The 20,399-nt window shown below is 42.6% G+C and overlaps 1 protein-coding gene across 6 annotated transcripts in view; it reads left to right on the top strand.

Annotated features, from left to right (window-relative positions):
• The window catches only part of PLEKHG7 (pleckstrin homology and RhoGEF domain containing G7), a 58,860-nt gene that overhangs the window by 16,456 nt on the left and 22,005 nt on the right, over positions 1-20,399 (top strand). For 5 of the 6 annotated variants that reach the window (XM_045830636.1, XM_045830633.1, XM_045830635.1 and 2 more), the window contains 7 exons: positions 2,667-2,794; positions 5,706-5,746; positions 10,098-10,196; positions 10,905-11,048; positions 14,263-14,358; positions 14,922-15,023; positions 18,165-18,278. In XM_045830636.1, coding sequence (XP_045686592.1) covers positions 2,667-2,794; positions 5,706-5,746; positions 10,098-10,196; positions 10,905-11,048; positions 14,263-14,358; positions 14,922-15,023; positions 18,165-18,278 — 724 coding nt within the window. The remainder of the gene's footprint in view (positions 1-2,666; positions 2,795-5,705; positions 5,747-10,097; positions 10,197-10,904; positions 11,049-14,262; positions 14,359-14,921; positions 15,024-18,164; positions 18,279-20,399) is intronic. The other variant, XM_045830637.1, reaches the window with a different exon arrangement.

A 20,399-nucleotide genomic window follows, 5' to 3' on the forward strand; every position in this document is an offset into this window, starting at 1 on the left:
GCATTTGTCTGCATGTAACAACCCAACTAGAATAACCTAAGCAAAAAACAAGGGCATTTCTCTTGTACACAGTCAAAGCCTAGGCCAAGGCAGATGTCAGTAACCTCCCAGGCTCCTCCTGTTTTCCTGTTCTGCTGTTATCTCTGGGAGATCACTGGTACAATTTCGGGTGTCAAGCCATAGTCAAGGCAATAATAAGGGCAAAGGGCAAAAGGTAAAAGGAAAAGTTAAGGAATACTTTCCACTTTGAAAAAGTTTCCCAGAATCCACACCCTGCAATTTTTGTTTAAATCGCATTGGCCGTATTTGGGTCACAGGGCCTCTGCTAGCCTCAGCTGAGTCAGGGCGAAATCACTGTATTACCTCAGCACACACCACCCATTCCAAGGAAAGCAGGGTTTTGATAGTAAGAAAAATGGAGAGCATGCACATTGGTTTGGCAGCTAGCAATGTTTGCAAAATTAACCTCAAGTTTTCTCATTACAAAGAAAGAGGACAAGAGAGATGAGCAAGAAAGGGCAGTCAAAACAGACTTTAAAACCCCAGGAAATACAGCTAATTGTATAAAGCCAAGCAATTTTATTTTCCTTTTAAGTTACTCAGATAATCCATGGCTCTAAGTCTTATGGGACAAATAGGGGTTAGAAAGTTTTGGAGAGTTCAAAGTGAGGGCCAAACATTCCCAGCTAAGGCACTGAAATGTAAAACCTTTTGTGTTGGTATTATAATCCATTCCTTATTCCCAGAAAATAAATTACAAAGTAAGGAATTTCAGGGGCTAGATCACAGAAGGTTTGTGCATATGCTTTAAAAAGGTGTTTATCTGGTGCTGAATGAAGAGCCACTGAAGTGTCTGAGGACAGGAGGGACTAAGTCAGACTAGCACTTTAAATAACTCCTACTTAGTGACAGGGTTTAGGATGGAATCAAGAAGATAAAGCTAAAGGTGAAGATGTAAGTTAAGAGGCAACTATATTAATGAAGGTTGAAGATGCAAGGGCCTGAACTAGTGGGAATGAAGAGCAGTGCACAAATATGAGAAAGTAATTCTTTGACCAATCAGGGAGACTTCTTGGAGGAAGCAGCCTTTTATTACTAAATATTAACTTTCTTTCATGCATGCAGCATCTATCCTCAAAGTCTGAGACAGCCTTATTTCATATCTTTTGGAGGACTTTATGGGACATAAGCTATATTCATTAATAGAAATTCCTAAGCAATTTGTTCTGCTATTCATAAGTAAAATGATCCAGAAATGCTTTTAACAGAAGGCTGAAAATTTGAAATAATTGTTAATATCTAGAGGTAGAAAAATGCTACATCAAGTTACTTGTATCCTCAAAATCAGTTGTTCTCCAACTCTGGTGAATATCTAGGGAGCTGGGAAAACTACAGATTCAGAGGCCCACCTGCAGACCTGCTGGATCAGAATCTCAAGGGAGGGACTTAGGGGTGAGTATTATAATAAATTCCACAAGGAATTCTAATACCAGGCTTTGGTCAACAGCATGATAGGCCTGGCAGGGCATAACCAGGACCCCAGCATCAAACATATTGAAACGGGATGTGAGATCCAAGAATGTACAATTTCGAGGCAAGAGATGAGAGTACAGGCAGAAAGACCATCACTTGTGCAGAAGGTCAGAAAAATGGAGCTTGGCTACAAAGCCTGGAGGACTTCAGCAGGAGGCAGGTGGAAAAGTGGCAGTGGCAGTGGAAGGGCTATGCTGGAGAGATTAACAGGCTCCAGCTACAGCCCCTTTGTGGGGAGCAGGCAATGGACCAAATCATAGTATCCAAAATATAGCAGACTCAACTTCCAAGGCAATTCCATAGCTATACTTTTGTTGGTAAATTGAGACAAAATTCCTCTGTATATAAAGTAACCTATATACTAAGCTATTTGTTGATGAAAAAGAGAATGTAGAGACTACATTGGTCAATAAGTGGAAAGAATTGCATCTCTCATCCCTCAGAATAGACCAAAGGAATGTCTGAGCAGCTCTGATGAGGAAGTTATGAAAATCCCCACAATTCGATGCTATCAGGCAGGTTCCCAGGGGGCAGATTCCTTACCCCTTTGCTTCTTAGAGATCTCTGAGCACATGCCAGTGGCTTTGGAGCTGCCTCCCACTGTGTCTGATATGTCAGCCATTTATTTTGTGACTATCCAATAGGAGGCTTCATGAAATGGGGTACAGAAAAGAAGGTGAGTAGGCCTGTTTGCTAAGCTTTATCAATCACAATTTTTGTTTTTCTCTGGGAAAAAAAAAACCACTGACTTGAAACAACCAGCCTTCGATCTCTAGAGATGCTGGCAGCCACACCATGCATCCTGCTCTCTCCAAAAGCCCTGTGAATAATGTGCAAAGACTCTTGTGTGTGCGGGCTTTCTCCTAGTGTCCTGAATTTTTGAGAGAGCTGTTCTTCTTTGCATTAGTCAGAACCATAAATGGTCAATAAAGCTCAAAAAGGTGTGGATGCTGTGCGTCATCCTGGCTCTCCTGTGCCTGGAGCCTGAGGTGGCCTCCAGACTCTTCCTAAAAAATGCAGGCATTCATCAGGTTTGTAGCAGTCGCTCCTGAATGTGCAGAGGTGGTGGAATGAGGACCCACCTGTGTGCCGGCTCTGGCTCTAAGCTTTTGTCTTCTGCTTTCTGAGCACAGGTTCTACGAGCACAGACGGAGTTCTGTGGTGCTTAACTTGCCTGGACTTGAGGTGTTCCCTGGGGACCTTCTGGTGTCCGATGGAGCTGCCCATTACCTGTGCCACCCACTTCTGCTGCTGAATTCAGGTGCCGTCATTCAGCGTACTTATGTTACATGGCTGCTATGGGAACCATATTGTAATAAGCCGGGAGCATTTTCAAAACAGTTAATGGCCGTTTACAACATGTGCACTAAGTTAAAAGAGATCTCTCACCAAATCAAGGCAGGCATCAGCGATGAATGGCTGGAACCAAATGAGTATCAGGTGGTTCCAACTGGATCTGGTATTGGCTATTCCAGTTACAGAGATGGATTAGGTATGGTCCTTCTCTCAAAAGGTCCTCTTTGTCAAAGGATTTGCCCCTGTCCAGACCTGGAACAAGTATGCCAGTGACAGCCACCATCAGGGAACTGAATGCTTTCTCTGGGTTGGTGGGCAGCTTCCCCATCATTGCTGTGCTACCACACCCCTACCCTGCTCCTGGTTCTCAGCCTCACACTGGTACCTCCCAACCAGTGTGGTACCCTGTGGAGACAGAGGTCCTGGTGATAGCAGATTACTGTTAGAGATTAGAGAAAGGTGGCCTTAAGGGTAAATCTTCTGCATTTTTTAACTTAGTTGGGAAAGAAAAGAACAGCCCCCCACAATTCTGAGGGTAGCCTTTGAGAGTTAAAAGGAGACAAGAATTATCCATCGTGGTAGTTGTTAAACTGGTTTTGTTCTTAACAAGGCCCTTTTGACATAAGAATCCTCACTTGAAAATCCAGCATATAAAACAGATCCAGGCAGATTTGCAATGCTTGAAAGTGGGGTGGGTCCCAAAGCCTCACTCCAAAGCCCACCCCCCCAGGAGCCCAGGACATTGGGCAACTCAATTGGAAAACCACCTAGTTCATTCCTCATTCACCTGTGTGCAAAGTGAGACCCAGATAGGAGAAGCAAGCGACCCAGCCATGGTGTCAGCTAGTCTGTGTCAGGGGCATGGAATCTAGGCTCCTGCCTGCCTGTCCTGTGCACCCTCCACCAGCCTGCAGCAACCACCCATGATACAGAACCCAGAAGCCAGAAGCCACCAGTAAATATGTCATACCTAACATTTGTATAGTTCTTCACTCTTTATAGACCCCTTTCTCATCTACTGTCTTATATGACACAACCATCCAAATGAACATCTAATCTCTCATGTGATATAATCACCCAAATGAAGAAACCAAGGATTAAGTGATCTACTTAAGGACTGGACCCTAGAAATTAGAGCTAGCTCTAAAGACAGCATAACTTCAACAGAAATGAGTACTTGTTCCATGATACTTTGCAAATGCTTTAAACTGGTTAGCAATGAAAGCAGTGCTTCCCAAAGGCGGGTCCCAGAGGAGCAGCTTCAACATTAACTGGGAAATTCTCAGAAATGCAGATTCCGGGGCCCAGCTCCAGACCTTTTGAATTAGAAATTCTGGGGGTAGGGCCCAGGAATCTGTTTTCTTAATAAGCCCTCCAGGTGATTCTGGTGTCACCTGAAGTTTGGAAACCACTGCGCTAGGAAACCGCTCATAACGTCTACGTGATGCTTCTCAATCAACTCATTGTTCTTTGTTGTGTGCTTAGCATCACAGCAGAAGCCACACAGTAAAGTAATGCAAATCCCACCCTGCCCTCTCCTCAGGGAGTGTAAGATAGAGCACTTGTGTCCCCGAATCATGGTCCAATGCAGTGCCGCTCAAGCCCCGATGCACATGGGAGTCACCTACACCTACACTCAGTGCAGTACAGCTAAGTCTCTGAGGTAGAGATTCCAAGTCAGCAAACCTGAATACTTAACACAGATAATAAAAGACTGTGGATGCAATAAAGACCCATTTCAGTCTTCTGAATATTCACAGATATTTCTGAATATCTGTGAAGCTTTCCCAAGGCCCTAAAATTACCCCCAGGGTTAGAAAAGCAGAGGAGAGAAATCTGTTAAGACTAAAAAATCCCATTTAGGGCAGTTCAAGTTGGACCACCAGGCATTTGAAGGCTAAGAGTGGTGAAGCCGATTTGTCGCTAAAGGAGAGTTTACCCCTCGCCTTTTAAAAGATTAACAAGGTGGTCAGAAGGAGCAAGATAATCATTTGGACAGGTACCTTCCAGGGCTCCAGTAGGAAAAGTCCTCGAGCACACCCTTTGTGGTAAATGCTGCTGGGTAACCACCTCCATCTAATTAAACGATTGTGCAGAGTCCCCTGATGAATTGAACAGAGATATAGACCTATAAGATGTCTATTATTTATACTGAGTCAACAGAACTCCTTACCTAAACCTGAAAGATGATTCCCAGTCCTTTCTGGGTAACATTACAAATTGATGCAATAACATAAAAATCAGGAGTCCAGAATTTCATCTGTTTACTTCCTGATCATCAAAAGAATGTGTTTTTGAACAATGACTTCCTCCTCAACTCAAACAATTCCTGAGGACTACTTGGGTGGTGGCCGATAGCAACAATAAACCTGCGTCATAAAGACAGGTGAAGTGCTGATGCCTCCCCATTTCAGGAGCCTGTGTCTAACCACACCTGGGGGTTATCAGGTCCATGCAGTCTCAAGTCTCAAGGTTGATGAGGCCATTGGAGTGGCACATGCTGAGGGGATTGCTGGTGGAACAGGGGGAAAATGAAGTTCTTTCAGCCCCAAAGTCCTACGACTCTGCCTTAAATTAATTATTCAACATCTTTATTACACTTCATAGAATTTTTCCCCTGAGTAATAAATGAAAAGGACAATAATTATATTACCTTCAGGTAGCAACGGAATACCGACTTTCAGGTTGCAACATTGCTTCTTTCACTCATCTGAATAACTAGAAATATTTATTCTGTGTGTTCTCCAGAGAAAGAGAGTTAAAGCAGGAAGAATTATGTTTGGCTCATTTGAAAAAGCAAGTTTTTTAAAGCACAGCAATGCTCTGTCACCAGTTACTCAAAGTCCTAATATATTTTCTTTAATTTTACCCACCAGAATCGAAAAAGCCAAGATGGCCTTTCTCCAGGAGAGGAGTGGTGAGTTCTGTGCCTTGCCTTTTCCATTTTAATTAAGCCTCCTGTAGCTAAGAAGTAAGAAAAGGCTGAAGAGCCCCGTTATCTTTGCATGATGGCAGATGGCACATGAAATTTAAATTATATCATCACATTCGTAGTAGCGGCTGCAGAACATGCCAGATGAGGCCATTTTTGTGCAGCAGAAGAGTGCTAATTGCCAGTGGTTAACAAGCTCTGCAAAAAAAAAAAAGCAATGCTAATATCATTAGGCTTTACAATTCTAAATTTATAATTCAATGCAGCTTTGGAAACAGCTCATGCGATGAATCAGCTTGCACAGTGTATACCCCAGTTTGCAGTCAGTGCAGTGTGTATTCGGGACATTGAAAAATTGATGAGCTATTACAGAAACAGATTCTACAAATACTCTTCTATTTCTGGGAAAACCAGTTGGATTAGTCCTTGTGTGTGTGTGTGTGTGTTTTAAGAATTCATTCTTGGTACCATCAATTATGAAAGAGTCATAAATCGACATTAGTGGTCCCTGATTCTCCATCGCCCACGACAAGCGTTGGCCACAGGGCAGGCTTCCCTTCAGGCCTGCTGGGGCTGGAGGGACAGAGCATTCCTGCCCACAGCCTGACTCCTCACTCCTGTTTTTGTAGGAAGGGGAAGGACTAACTCTGTTCTCCCAACCATACCAGTTGCAATACCAGTTTTAAGTACCATAGCTAAATTAAAAGCTCTCTGAGATTCCAATCCCAGCGGCTCCATTTACTATTCTGTGACCTTGACCAAATGACTCAACCACCCTCAGCTTCAGGTCGTTCCCTGTAGAATCTGGATGGCGATAGTGCCATCGTCGAGGATGGTCGTGATGAGTAAATTAAGTAACACACATGGAGCTTACCCTGGAGCTGGCACCTCATAAACACTCAATGTTGGTCATGTTATTGGTAGTTTTATTTGTAATTAGAGTGTGGAAAACTATTTGTTCTCAAAATCAATTGTATGAGTGAGTTTCACATTATATTTCCAAACATAAAATATTCATATGAATGTCTTTGTCAGCTTGGACTGCTATAACAAAACACCACAGACTACATGGCTTAAACAACTGATAATTACTTCTCACAGTTCTGGAGGCCGGAAAGCCTGAGATCAGGGGGCTGGCGTGGTCAGGGGTTCTGGTAAGAGCTCTCTTCCCAGCAGGTGGATGGTTACCTTCTCCCTGTGTCCTCCCGTACTAGAGATAGAGCTCCGCTGGTTCCTCCTCTTCACTAACCCCATAAATGGGATCAGTGTCCTTATAAGCCCTCTTGACATCTTTAAACCTAGTTGCTTCCCAAGGTCCTGTCTCCAAATACCATCACAGTGGGTGTTAGGGCTTTAACATATGAACTGGGGGTTGGGGCAACAGAAACACTGAGCCATAGGAAGAGCCTAACAGTACAAGCTTCAAATCGATAACCACTAGTAAAATTTTAACACCATTGTCACCAGTGCTGTATCTCATCATTCATGCTCATTTTGCCTCTCTTTAGGGACCTGAATTGGCTGGTTTCCTGGCAGGTCTGGGGCTTATGGTACAAGCTTTCCTGGGCTTGTAAAGGGAGGCAGGGCCAGTTACTGTCAGGTCTGAGGTCTCCGGAGAAGGGCAGTCTCCCACCAGCTCTTCTAGGGGCTCCTCTGGAGCAGGGAGGTTCTAAGGGCTGCAGGGACTTACCTAGGGAAGGGATGCTATTACAAGTTGTCATGATCAATGTATTTTTCCCCATAAAGAAGCAATTTGTTCCACTCGATGGGTGACTGGATGTGCCAAACACTGGGCTAGATATCTAAGAGGCCAAGATGCCCATTGTCAGCTCATAACTGAGGTCAAACTGACATGTAAATTAGGGGGGAAATCGTGATTTGTGGCTTGCAGGATGTTGGAGGTAGGTAGGCAGTGGTAGAGACACACAAAGACAGAATACTTAGTGGGATGATAAAATGCTTTAGCAGATGCCCTCAGTAATGAAGGGAAATTCATATCTCAAAGGCTTGCTTTTGTAAGGGCACAGTATCCTTCAAATTAATATGTGTACTTGCTCCTTCATGCTGTTTGACTCATTCATTATGTAATTTGTATTTATATAAATAATAATCCACATAAATAAAACAAACACACTGCTATGTTATAATGTATTTTCCCAATCTATTACATAGTTTTTCCTTTTCTAACCTTTCTTCTCTCTTTTCTAATGACTATTAGTAATGAAAGCAAACACATATAATGTTTACCACATTATCAAGCGCTATTTCTGTTTGTATGTGTTCCTATTTATGTTTGTTGTAATTCACATACATTAACTCATTAATTCCCACAATAAGCAGGTAACATTACTACCCCATTTTGCAAATGGAGAAACAGAGGTTCAGAGAGGTTGAATAGCTTGCCTGTGTTCACACAGCTGATAAGCGGCAGAGTAGGGATTGGTCCCCAGCAGTCTCAGGCCCTCTGGCTCTGAGCGTATTTTAGCCCTGACGTTGAAACGTTCCTCCAAATGTGGGGCTGGATACTCCCGCCTCCTTTATCTCATCAGAGCACTCTGAGATCTTGCCTGTTCTCACAGACTCAACGCCATCTCTTTGTCAGCCACTCTGAAGTGTGTATGCTCATGTTCACATATCACACATATTCATTTTGCTCCAGTCCTGTGTCATCAGTGCCTACTATAAATTACCATTCCACCCAGCTCTTAGTTACTAACTTTGAGACCCCAGAAGTAAGCTTGGTTTCTGCTCTCCTTCATTCTGTGTGTCCTCTCCTTCAAATTCTTCTCATTACCTCTCCTTGCCAATGCCACCACATTGAAAGCAAGCAGGCTTCCAACAATGGGCCTGTTACTCTGAAGGGTTAATGGGATCTCTGAGAGGACTTTCCGCTCCCTTCTCACTGGTCTATCCACCAAGCACTTTGGTCAGGAGGTTGCTCAGACCCAAGGAAAGCCGAGGTGAGTGCCCTTCAGTACGGCTGGAGCCCACTTTCCCACAGCTGGAAAGCTGCTCCCATTGTCTCAGCGTCTTTATTCTCCATCAGGCTGCTGACTTTTTATTTCCACAACATGCAGTCACTATGGTTTCAGACATCAACAAAAGGCATATATCCCAATTGCTGTAGGCGGTCCCCAACCCCCTCTAAGATTTCTTTGCTACTGTGGAAGCTAATGAGTCTCTAATAGGTTTTGTCTTTCAGTGTCATAAAAGCCAGCCACAACCCTTCAGAACATTCTGGACAGATCACAGGGTCTCCTTTCAGACACACAGGGAGCAGCCTGAAGCGATAACCCCTGCATCCCCTTGCTCATTAACATAAAGTTAAATAACTCCCACCAAACAGCTTAGATCCATGCCAGCATCTTGACCCTGAGGCAACAGAACAGGTTAAAAAAATTATTTGTGATAAACATTCATTTGAAATGAAACCACGTTTACTTAGGAGGCTTTACACTTTATTTGATACCTTTTTCCTAGTATAGGTGGCAAAATGAGCTTTTTAAGTGGGTAATGTATTAATGTATGATGTTGCAACAGGGTACTGAACAAGTCCAAAAAGTCACAATCAATATGTTAACTTTAGAAAGCAAGTTACTAAAGGGTGTGCAAATATGACACCATTAATAAATTATAAATACAATCAGAAAAAGGTTTTCAGTGGTTATCCGGGAATAAAGATTATAGGTAACTTTGATTTTCTTTGTTTCTCAAATTTCCTGCAATAACCATACATTACCTTTGTGTAATCAGATTTTTTTGACTAATACTATTAAACATGAAAGTGGTAACAAAAATAAGTGGGTGATCTCATTCCAAGGAAACTAGTTTCTAGCACATTCTAGTATTGTGTAGCAGTGAATTAGCATATTGGGCAGTTCCTTCAACATTGGGCTTTCCCCAGTCATCTGCCAACTGTGGGGTGGAACCCAGGCATCCTAGGTACCTTCTGATGTTAAAGTCCTATAATCCTGTGTTTGGAAAAGTTAGAACTGTGAAGGACATACTATCACCCCACAGGGTGGGTGCAAAACCTGGAGTCCCTCTGTTTACTATACAACTGTTCTGGGCCTTGGATAATTGTTTTTCCATGATCAAATGAGAGGCTTGGATCAGACATCCTTCCTAGCCTCTGTCCTCCGGACTGGACGTTCTGTGGTCCTGTGGATCAGGCTATTGCTGGGAAATGGCGTTTCAACTGTCAGTGGCTGCTGGACAAAGTGTTCAGTCTGTTCCTGTGCATGTTAGAGAGTGAAAGCAGGAAGACGCTGAGGCTACCAAAGTCACGTGGTGACCAGAACTCCTGTCTGAAATCCTGTTTCTCGCCATCTTTAAGCAGGGCAAAGACAGACACAAGCATATATCTGACCTGGAAACCTGCCTCTCCTCTGTGAAGATCGCAGACTTCAGGGCCTATGAGTTCCACGGCCTTAAGGTATCTCACAAATTGCTTACTAAGTGATGTGGCTTTTTTTCCTGGTTTAGTCATTATTTTATTGCATTTGTTCACATAACAGCAACGTGCCAGAGAGGAGCACAGAGCGGGGCCGAGTCGGGTCTGCTCTCTCTGATGCACACTGAACCCTCAGGAAAGTCATTTGTGGTAACTGAAATAAGAATGGATACCGGAGGCCTGTGCAAGTGTGAACAGTGGTTCCTCTCACTCACCTCAGGGCCTCAATTTCCTCATTTGAAAAAATAACTTGCTTTTGATAAGACTGCTTTCAAAAGTCTCTGTGAACTTTAAAACTCTCATCGCATGTAATTGATTTCAACAAGCTTTAGCAGGGAAGCCTGGATCAGACTTCCCAGTTCTGGGTTTGGGATTCTCTGTGATATCTTTGCAATAAACTGAACAAGGCTCATGAAATTCTCAAGCATAATGCAGAACAACATCAATTTAAATTCCTTTTTATTTAAACTAAAAACAATGCATGATATGCATCCCAAAGCCCCACAGAGAGAACTGTGGTTTGGGCAGCTTGAGGAGCCACTACAAAGGGGGACGGGCGCCTGAGCAGAAAACCATGATTTCAGGAACGTTTGCTTGTTCTCGCCGTCCTCGGTGCAAATGAGGGCAAATGGTGAACAGGCCAACCCATCGAAGCAGAAATGTTTTGTGCTTTTTCCCTCCTGCGTGCAGGGTAAGACCTGGAATGAAGTCGTGGACACACATCAAAAACTTTCTACTGATCAATTAGACTCGAGGAAGCAGCAAGAGGCCGTGTGGGAACTTTTCACGAGTGAATGCACTTATTTCTTGGACCATTTATTAGTTCTTAAGATGGTAATGCTGGACTTAATTTTTGCAGTAGATGGAAAATATTAATTTGATTTTGGGGGATTTGTTTTCCTCTTCCACACTGAAAAAAGTTAGGAGGGTGGGTGGAGTTCTCCTCCTTTTGGAGATCTTAAGAAAATTTTACCTACTGTTTACCTACTACTTGGTCATCTCTTCATTCTTTTTTTAAGCATAGCCTCTCAGGATTGGAGGAGATGTAAGTAAACTGCCCAGATCCCCATCTGATATCTAAATCCCCTCAGCCTATTCCCACTCTGTGTTCACACAGTCCTGGAGTCAGGGAGCTCACAGCCGCACTCCAGGCACCCATTCCAGCGCTGGTCAGCTTCCACTTTCCGAGCTCTTGCTCCTCGGTGAACGGTGCTGGGAGAATGCTTTCTATCAGCTGCAGGGCCACAGCCACACATTCCCCGGCAGCCATCCACATGTATTGCGGTGGGGTTGGATGATGTGGTATATTCATGATGTCTGCCAAGTAAACGGTGCCCCTGAGGTGGTGTAGTGCTACAGCCCTGACCTAGTGAGGCTCTGAGCAGAGAATTCCTTGCAGAAGAATCACAGGGCAAGGGAGAACAAGGGAGCAATTGCCTTCCAAGACCACAGGGGAGGAAGATTCATATTACGCTCAAGCCTGCCTCTGCCTAAGCACTTTTGAAATCTGCCTACTCTTTCATACAGGAAAAATCACTGTGTAAAAAAAGCACTTAGGGAGATCTAACTTCAAGTCCTGGATCTGCTTCTGACTTGCTATGTGACTTTAGAAGGGTCGAATCCTCCATTTCCTAAACTAAATATTGGCAAACGTTTTCTATAAAGGCCCAGATAGTAAATACGAGGTGGGGCAAATGTAGGAATGTTGGTGTGGGAGATAATATAATAATTCATAAATAATAATGCATGAATGAACTCTGTGTTTCATGTACTCAAAACTGTGAATCTCCCTTTGCCCCACCCTGTATTTTAGGCTTTGAAGGCCATGTGGTCTTCATGACAACTACTCAGCTCTTCCCTTGCAGCACAGAAGGAGCTATGGGTGACTTATAAAGCATTGCGCACAGCTGCGTTGCAATAAAACACTATCTACGAGGACAGGTAGCAGGCCTCATTTATCACACAGGCCACCTTAGGGGACCCCTGCCCTAAGCTATAAAAGAGGGGCGACGATACCATTTCAGCCTGTCTCACAACATCTGGGTGTTGTGATCACCAGATTAGTCTTCAAAGTCTATCAAGTGACACACAAATGTCAGTTACTATTTTCTGTAAGTGATGTTTGTTGTTAGTCACAGCACCGAGTACTTTACCAACATGATGTAAACCACAAAGGCACTCTGAAAAAATGAAAACTTAAGGAGTGTATCAGGAGAACACAGAAAACTAGCTTAAGCAATCCAGGCTTTTACGGGCCCACATGAAATCCAGAGTTGGGTGAGATTCAAGGTTGGTTTGATCAAGGAGCTTAAAACCAAGGACAGATTTTTTTCTATCTGTCATTCCCACCTTCCACAGCATCAGCCTCATGGCTGGCTTATGCTGTAGTCACAGCATGGCTGTTTTCCTTAAACCCATGGAAGGAGAGGGGCGGGGCGGGGGGGGGGGGCGGAGAGAGAAATCTCCTTTCCACATTCATAGCAAAGGCTTGAATTTCATTCTGATTGGACTACACTGATAAGACCATCAAAGCCCAGCCCTGGGAGTAAGGTCTGGCCTGGGGAAGAGTCAACACTGAGGTGAAAACCAGGATGAGGTTGTGGAAGAGGATCACTGAACTGGGTGGGAACCAACAGCTGTTCGCTGCGGGGCATGGACCCCCAAACCCTCCTTCCCCGGCTCTAATCAATAACACAGAACTTTCTGCCCCGATGTTACCTGCACAAGCGTTTCAAACTTTTCTGTTTAAAAAAAAAAACAATTTGAGTTTATTTATTTTCCAATGTCCTGGTCTATTTAAAGTATACATGGTTATCCCTTTACAAAATCAATGTGAATTTCCCAAAATTCTTGTAAATTGGAATTTATAATTACTAAATTCAAGTAGTAAAATGAATATACTGAAGTACTCAATTTTTTTAGTGGCAAAATTTTCAGTAGAGCAGAGAATCTTGCAGCAAAAGACTTTTTGTTTTAAATCTTCCAAATTTATCTGCAGTAATGAGTTCTGTTTCTTACAGTTCCATGTTTTAAATGCTTGGACAGTGACAGACTTCCAGACAACCACACTAACTATACAGACTTGGGAAAGCACTTAGTCAGTGGTTCCCAAAGTGTGCTCCCTGGACCACAACAACAGAATACCTGGAAACCTGTTAGAAACACAGATCCTCAGACTCCATCAGGGACCCACTGAATCAGAAACTCCACGGGTGGAGCCCAGTCTCTGGTTTCACAAGGCCTCTAGGTGATGCTGAGGCAAGTTCAAGAACCACTCACTGCATACATTAAGTGATATGAAAATGGAGCTGCAGAAGGTTGACATCCAAAGTCCAGTCTTTTTTACACTTAAAATTCTTGAGATAATTGTTCCCTCTGAGTGCTTCATCATATTTATGCAAAGCATTCCAATTTCAATAAATTGATCTTTCTTTAGTTTACAGGATCAGGGGAAGGTTACCTGTGAGGACTGTAGTTCTTTCTTGCTGTAAAGTAATCTCTCACTGCATGAAAGCATCAAATCAAGTAACAACAGCATAAAGACTGCCTTAATTCTTTCATTACTATTTAATGCCTTTATCTAAATCTAAATATGTTACCAGTTATCAAATATTAACTCGTTAGTTCTCTATTTTTAATTTCCTGAAAGTAAAAGACACTTGGATCTTCTCAGAGAAAGGTAGAAATGAGAACTCAGCATGAGTGTTGTTTTGGTCTCAGCACTGTTGGCAAGAAGAGGACCTGTGAGATTTCTTTGACTCCAGGAGGCAGAGCAAGCCCATTTGAACAGATTCTGTTCAGCAGGGATGTTGTTAGGGAGCATATTAGCAACAATAACGCCATACAGAAGAGCACATTTCTGTAGCTCCATATGTTCTATGGAGCTTAAATGTCATCCTTCATATTTCAGAAAATGCTTATACTTTGAAAATAATGATTTTGAAACTGTTTTGTAAAGTTGCTCTCAGAGGTTTATGTTTAATATTCTTGAAAAGGGCAAGTTTCAAAACTGAAAATCAGAAAGTAATGTGCATTTATTTTTTAAAAGATCTTCATGAATACACTGAAATATCTACACACTTATGAGTATCTCTTGGACGTGGATTTATGGAGACTTTTCGCAAACCTGGAGGAGTTAAGTCAGGTGAGCTGAAGTAGAAGATGCCAGGAATCATGTTTTGAAATTTGCTAGCAGGGTCATGGAAATGCATGTTTGTTCTATTCCTGCGGCTTGTAGTCCACACTGAGATGTGGAATATGCCCTGTCCCCTCACATAACCTCATGGCCAGGAGATCAGGCTAATAAGAAGCAAATCTAAACATTTGTTGACATCTTGCCAAGAGATCGCAGATATCGGCCTTCAGTAGCATTTTTTGTTTTCTCTTGGCTCTTTAAGAAAGTAAACATACTCCTAAGACCTCCTTAACTTTCACAAATGTTTATTCTCAACTGAATGTCCTTTTCCCATATATTTTAAACAAATAATATCTTTCCTCCAAAAATGAAGAGAGGTTCTAAAAAGGATTTATTTATAAAAGAAAGCTTATAAGAAGATATATATTGAAAAGGACAATAAACCTGGATTTTGCCAGGGGCTAAATTTGAGATGTAAAAACAGCTGTAGGATGATATTTGAAGTTCATCAACTATTTATTCCTTACCCCTGGGTGAGTGTCTCCTCTCATTTTCTTTCTCTCTGCCTGTAGACAAGCTTTGGATTTGTGAGCAGCCTTTTTGCCATCGTCAAGGACTACTTCGATGCTTCTGAGACCTCACCATCCATGGATTTCATTCCCGTGCTTATGAAGGTAAAATTCTTCCAGGAGATCTCTGCTTCTTGCAATAAATTCTCCCCCTTCCAGGATACTTATTAACATCTACCTGACTTTCTGTTTTTGTCATGTGTTCTTGGGAAATTTCTACCTCACCCTCCCACAGAAGAACCATCCTTTTCTCTGACAATCAACATTTTCAAAAATAACTTGCAGATTCTGTTTTCCCATTGTCACCTCCACTGCATGAGTTTTATTAACACAGAAATTTGTATGCATGGAAAAGCCATTTCCAGGTCTGTTTTTTAAATGACTTCAATTTAAAGCAATATTCATGGCAAGTTTGTGTAGGCTAATTACATGGCTCAGCTGTTCTTCTAACAAAAGTGCCAGCCTTCCAGACAAAAAATAAAAATAATAAACCTTCAAATCCATCAGCGCTCTTAATAGGGCTTCCACAAATATAAGAAGCAACAAGGAAACCCTGTAGCCCTGAACTGATAAGTGTTATTTTTTTAGTAGATATTTGAGCCTCCTCCGTATGTTTTTTAACTTTAAGCTTTTAAATCCAGTTTCTATCTATTCTCATTTAGCAAGATTTGACTTCTTATAATCCACTTTAAAAAAGCCCAGATTGAGATTGATTGAGCACTTACTAAGTGCTTGTGTGAGGAGCTGATAATACACAATAATGTGCAAAACCAGAAACATTCCTGCTCATTTTCAGTCTAGTGGGGAGGAAATAATTCACTAATAACAGGAATAATTATACAATCAAATTGATATCAATACTGAGGAGAAAAAGAACATGGCTATTATGAAGGAAAGCTTCATTGAGGCAGGGTGTGAAGTAAGTTACAGACAGGAAATTCTTCCCGGGGCAAAGATGTTTGAGGTGAGACACAAAGAAGGAGGAGTAACGTAACACGGCAAAAACAAGGAGAAAACTAAGAATAAAGCAGGGAGATCCTTATGTAAATTGTGAACACAGATATGAACAAAAAATACTTTGAAAAACAAGAGAATGTAAAGTGTTGGGGAGTAGCTGAAGTCTTGAGCTCTCTCAATTTATTTAGAGTCAGAAAAGTTTTAAATTAAGTTTTAAGTAAACAGCCTGGAGAAATACCAACTTCTCCTTAAAACACATAAGTTAGTCTGTTCAGGCTGCTATCATAAAATATTACAGACTAGGTGGTCTACAAATAACACGTTTATTTTTCATGATTCTGGAGGGTGGAATTCTGAGGTTAGGTGAGAGTTCTGGTCACAGACTTATTGTATCCTTCACGTGGCTCTCGGGTCCCTCTTTATAGGGAAATTTATGTCATTCATCAGGACTCCACCTTCATGAATGAAACAGCCCCTGAAAGGCCCACCTCCTAATACCATCACTTTGGGGGTCAGGATTCAACACACTAATATGAGGGGGACAAACATTCACACCATCGTGTAAGTGCACCCATAGCCTGCTGAAGCATGGGGTGTTAACAGACTCTTTACGGAAGGTCTCTAACATAGCCCACATATGAATGCTTTACACTGCAGGTATGCAAAGGCGGGTTATATGAGTTTTTCCTAAATTTAAAAGGCTCTTTCTCAGTCAGGTTCAATTCAGTTGTACCAGAGTAACAATCCCCAAGTCTCAGTAACTTGGTCCATATCTCCCTATGCTCCCCTTCTATTGTACTTTGTCACTGCCCTGTGTCTGGGACCCATGCTGAGGGAGCAGGCACAGCCTGGAAGGTTCCCAGTTGCCATGGCAGAGACACAGGAGACTGGGCAGAGCCTTCACTGACTCTTCGGGCTCTGCCTAAAGCAGCACATGGCAGGTCTATTCACATTTCATCAGCCAAGAAAGTCACATGGCCACACTTACCTGCAGCAGATGGGGTCCACATAATCCTCCCTGGGAAGGGAAAATAGGTGAACAGTAATATAGCCTCATAAGCAGTTCACCAGATCAAAGAATGGCACGTTGTGTTGTTCACGCATGAGCCATGTGAGCAAGTCACTGAGAAGTGAACTGAGCCCTGGGAGGTTGGGCCATTTGGCCAAGCTCACGTGGCTGATAAATTGTGGAGTCAGATTTCTAAGCCTGACCATGTGTGGCCTCCACAGGTGCCTCCTTGCTAATGAAGTGTCTCAAGCATCTCAATGTCCTTTATCTCCAGGCTATCAACAAATGTCCCCTCCACCCCCTCGAAAATAAATTCACATCATCTTTCAAATTACTTCTTGCTGCAGCCAAAACTTGACATTTCCCTCCATGGTGTTTTCTCCTCTGTCCTACAACGAAGTATTTTTCTAGGGTTTCATTGTTTCTGCCTTTGTCACTGTCACCTTCTTTTAGGGACTTTTAGGCTGGGTCTGTTTTCTCCACTAAATGCAGTTATAGCACTCTCAACGAGTGTGCCTGCCTTCTCTAGTTCTACCACATGATGACACTGTTAGAAATTCATTAATGGGACCCATTCCTTATTACCTTAATCAATAAATCTATCAAGCAGCACCTAGAATTAGCAACTTGATAGACACTGTGAAACCCTGAAGAGGACTGCCCACGAGGAGACAGAGCTTTGCTGAGGAGAAAAGAATAACTCATTCCAAAGACAGACATCACCAGAGGTGGCGACACGGCTGCAGTGTGCGCAGGCCGACTACTGCACACCTACACACACAGGCTGAGCGGAGGTCCTCAGACTCTACAGCTTTAGAAGCCAACAGGAGAGTTAAGTTATGGATATTTTTAAGGACAAGTTGTTGAGAAGTTAAATGTTGTTACTTTAATCACTTAACCACCAAACACAAGCTTAACGTCAACCAACATAAGCCCTGAAATCAAAGGCAGTGTGTTTCTTACCCGGTGGTGCCGTAGGGAGTGTAGACTTCAACAAAGCGTAAACAGAAAGGTGAATTCAATCGAGGTGTCCTTTAGAATTTTCTTTAAGTGTGGTTTTTTAAAAAGGTGATTTATTGAGGAGTTAACTGTTTTATAACGGGAACAGCATTTTTTAAAAGAATGCTTATTGTGAAGGCAACCTGTTTCCATCCACGCAGTCCTGACTCCTGCTTGGGAACGGTGCCTCCTCCACTTTTCCCCGCGCTAGCCATGGATGAAAGCAAAGAGAAAGAGCAAGTCCGACTGCACTCTCCCTCTGCTCTCTTCTCCTCTTGCAGTATTTCCGAGGGAGCCTCTGTCAGAGCCACCAGACCTACTGCCTGAACTACTCCGCCGCTGTCTTTTATCTGGAGAGCCTGAAGCAGAGAGATGACTTTGGAATTTATTTAAAAGTAAAGTACCATTTGCTTTTCTTTCATATTTTTCCTGGGACTCTTTGAGGTATAACCGGTACTAGGAATTATTACACCCAAATTAAGTGGGAAAGAAGAAAAACAAATTATCAACAATACATTTTAATTACAAATCTGCTTTCCTCATAAATACATCTTCCTCATAAATACTGCACACCGAGGAATTTTAAATGGTACACATCTGGAAACATTCTATCATCTCATGTCCCTCCTGAAATTTTGGCTGAGGCTTTAAAATGATTCATTTGTTCATTGGTGTGTCTGTGGAGGAAACTGATGTGTTGTAAGGAGAAAGCGAGACTAAGACCTGAGGCTTTGTTCGTGACTCGATGTTTGGCTCTTGCAGGGTTTGGTCCCAGCACGAATCTGTTGCATGTGAGCTTGGGGGACCATTTACGCTGTATTCTGTGTGAGTGGGCCCCCTGGAGCATGTCATAGAGCACAACGGAAACGTTGCCCCTGAAACTGCAACATGGCAGTTAGGGTCCCAAACCACTAGAGACAGGACTGCTGCTAAGGATCTTCGGCATTTGCTAATAAGCTGACATGGAAAGGATTTCCCTTGACTTCTCCAGTTCCTTTGATCCCTCTTGACATTTCTTTGGTATGAACTGTACCTTTTCAGTGTTATGCCAGAGCCCTTTTGTATGATCCAGAGAAAATAGTCCAAGCCTTTTCAGAAAACCAGCTCTTCCTGCGGCTGCAAAAAGCCCCTGGCAGAGGATCGCCTCGGAGGCGTGGGAGGAAAGGCTGCCACAGTTTCCAGACTTAGCTGTGAATCCCGGCACCTGTGGCCCCTATACACAGGGAAGCCTGGGTGTGGTGTGGCTGAGAAAGGAGGAATGATCTTGGGCAAGAGACTTGATCCTGTTTTTGTAGCTTCATACTTTCAGTGTTTTCTTTGCTACTCACACGAAAAACAGAAATCTCATTAGATTTCCAATGTATGAAGAATCCTGTTTCAAAAGCTTTCCCTGGAAGCTGGGTTAGACCCCCAGCCTGGACCCCAAACTGGGGAGAATCCAGTTCCATGTCTCTTTCAAGCCAGGGCAATTCATCAAGCCATGATGAATTCAGAAAGGCTCAGCTACCAAGTTTTTGTTTTTCGGTTTTTGTTTTTGGGATTTTTTTTTGGACAGGGGAAGAGAGGGGGAAAGAGAGGTAGAGAAACTTCAATGTGTGGTTGCCTCTCACATGTCCCCCACTGAGGACTTGTCCCCCAACCCAGACACATGCCTTAACTGGGAATCGAACCGGCAACCCTTTGGTTCATGGGCCAGCACTCAATCCATTGAGCCACACCAGCCAGGACCATTTTCAAATAACTGTGAAAAATCTCATATCAGTTGTGACGTAGACGGTAGTTTACATTTTTATATGAAATATACATCGTATCCAAAGATATTCAGGGAAAGGAAATAGAGGATGCAATGCTGTAATAATAATGCACAATACTTTTTTAATGCCCAGTGCTTTTCCAGACACCTTATCAAACATCTCGTTAATCCTTAGCACAAAACTATGAAATTGATTGCAGTGTCCCCATGTGTCCCTGAGGCTCAGAGAAGTTGTATGACTTTTGCAAGGCCACATGGCAAATGGTTGGCAAAAAAAGAACTAGATAAAGGACTTCAGGCACACAAAACAAATGCTCTTTCCACCAAAACTATTTACAGCTCTTCAGGGCTATTTTCCATCACATGGGAACTGTTAGCGTCATGAAACAAAGGTGAGGGGTCAGGAGAGACTTTGGAGGAATTAAGGTGAATCTGCCTTCCATAGCCCCATAGTGTAGAACAAAAGCATCATCACAGATCATTAATAATAACTCAATCATAATATCTAATAAATATAATGATTATAACATAATAATTAAACACAGTATTTGTAATGTACCATCAGTAATAATAATAATAATAAAGGTGACTGGTTTTCAAGCTCTTGCTGTGGCCAGCCACTGCATTGCTTGCTGGTCATCTATGGTCTTTGTCTACACAGTAACCCTGTGGAATGTGATATTATCCCCATTTTTCTTTTCTTTAATTTTTAAATTACATTTTATTGATTATGCTATTGCAGTTGTCCTGATTTTTTCCCCTT

The sequence above is a fragment of the Phyllostomus hastatus genome, unplaced genomic scaffold, assembly GCF_019186645.2.
Source record: "Phyllostomus hastatus isolate PE091 unplaced genomic scaffold, TTU_PhHast_1.1 phas_contig_152, whole genome shotgun sequence".
NCBI classification, from domain to species: Eukaryota; Metazoa; Chordata; class Mammalia; order Chiroptera; family Phyllostomidae; genus Phyllostomus; species Phyllostomus hastatus.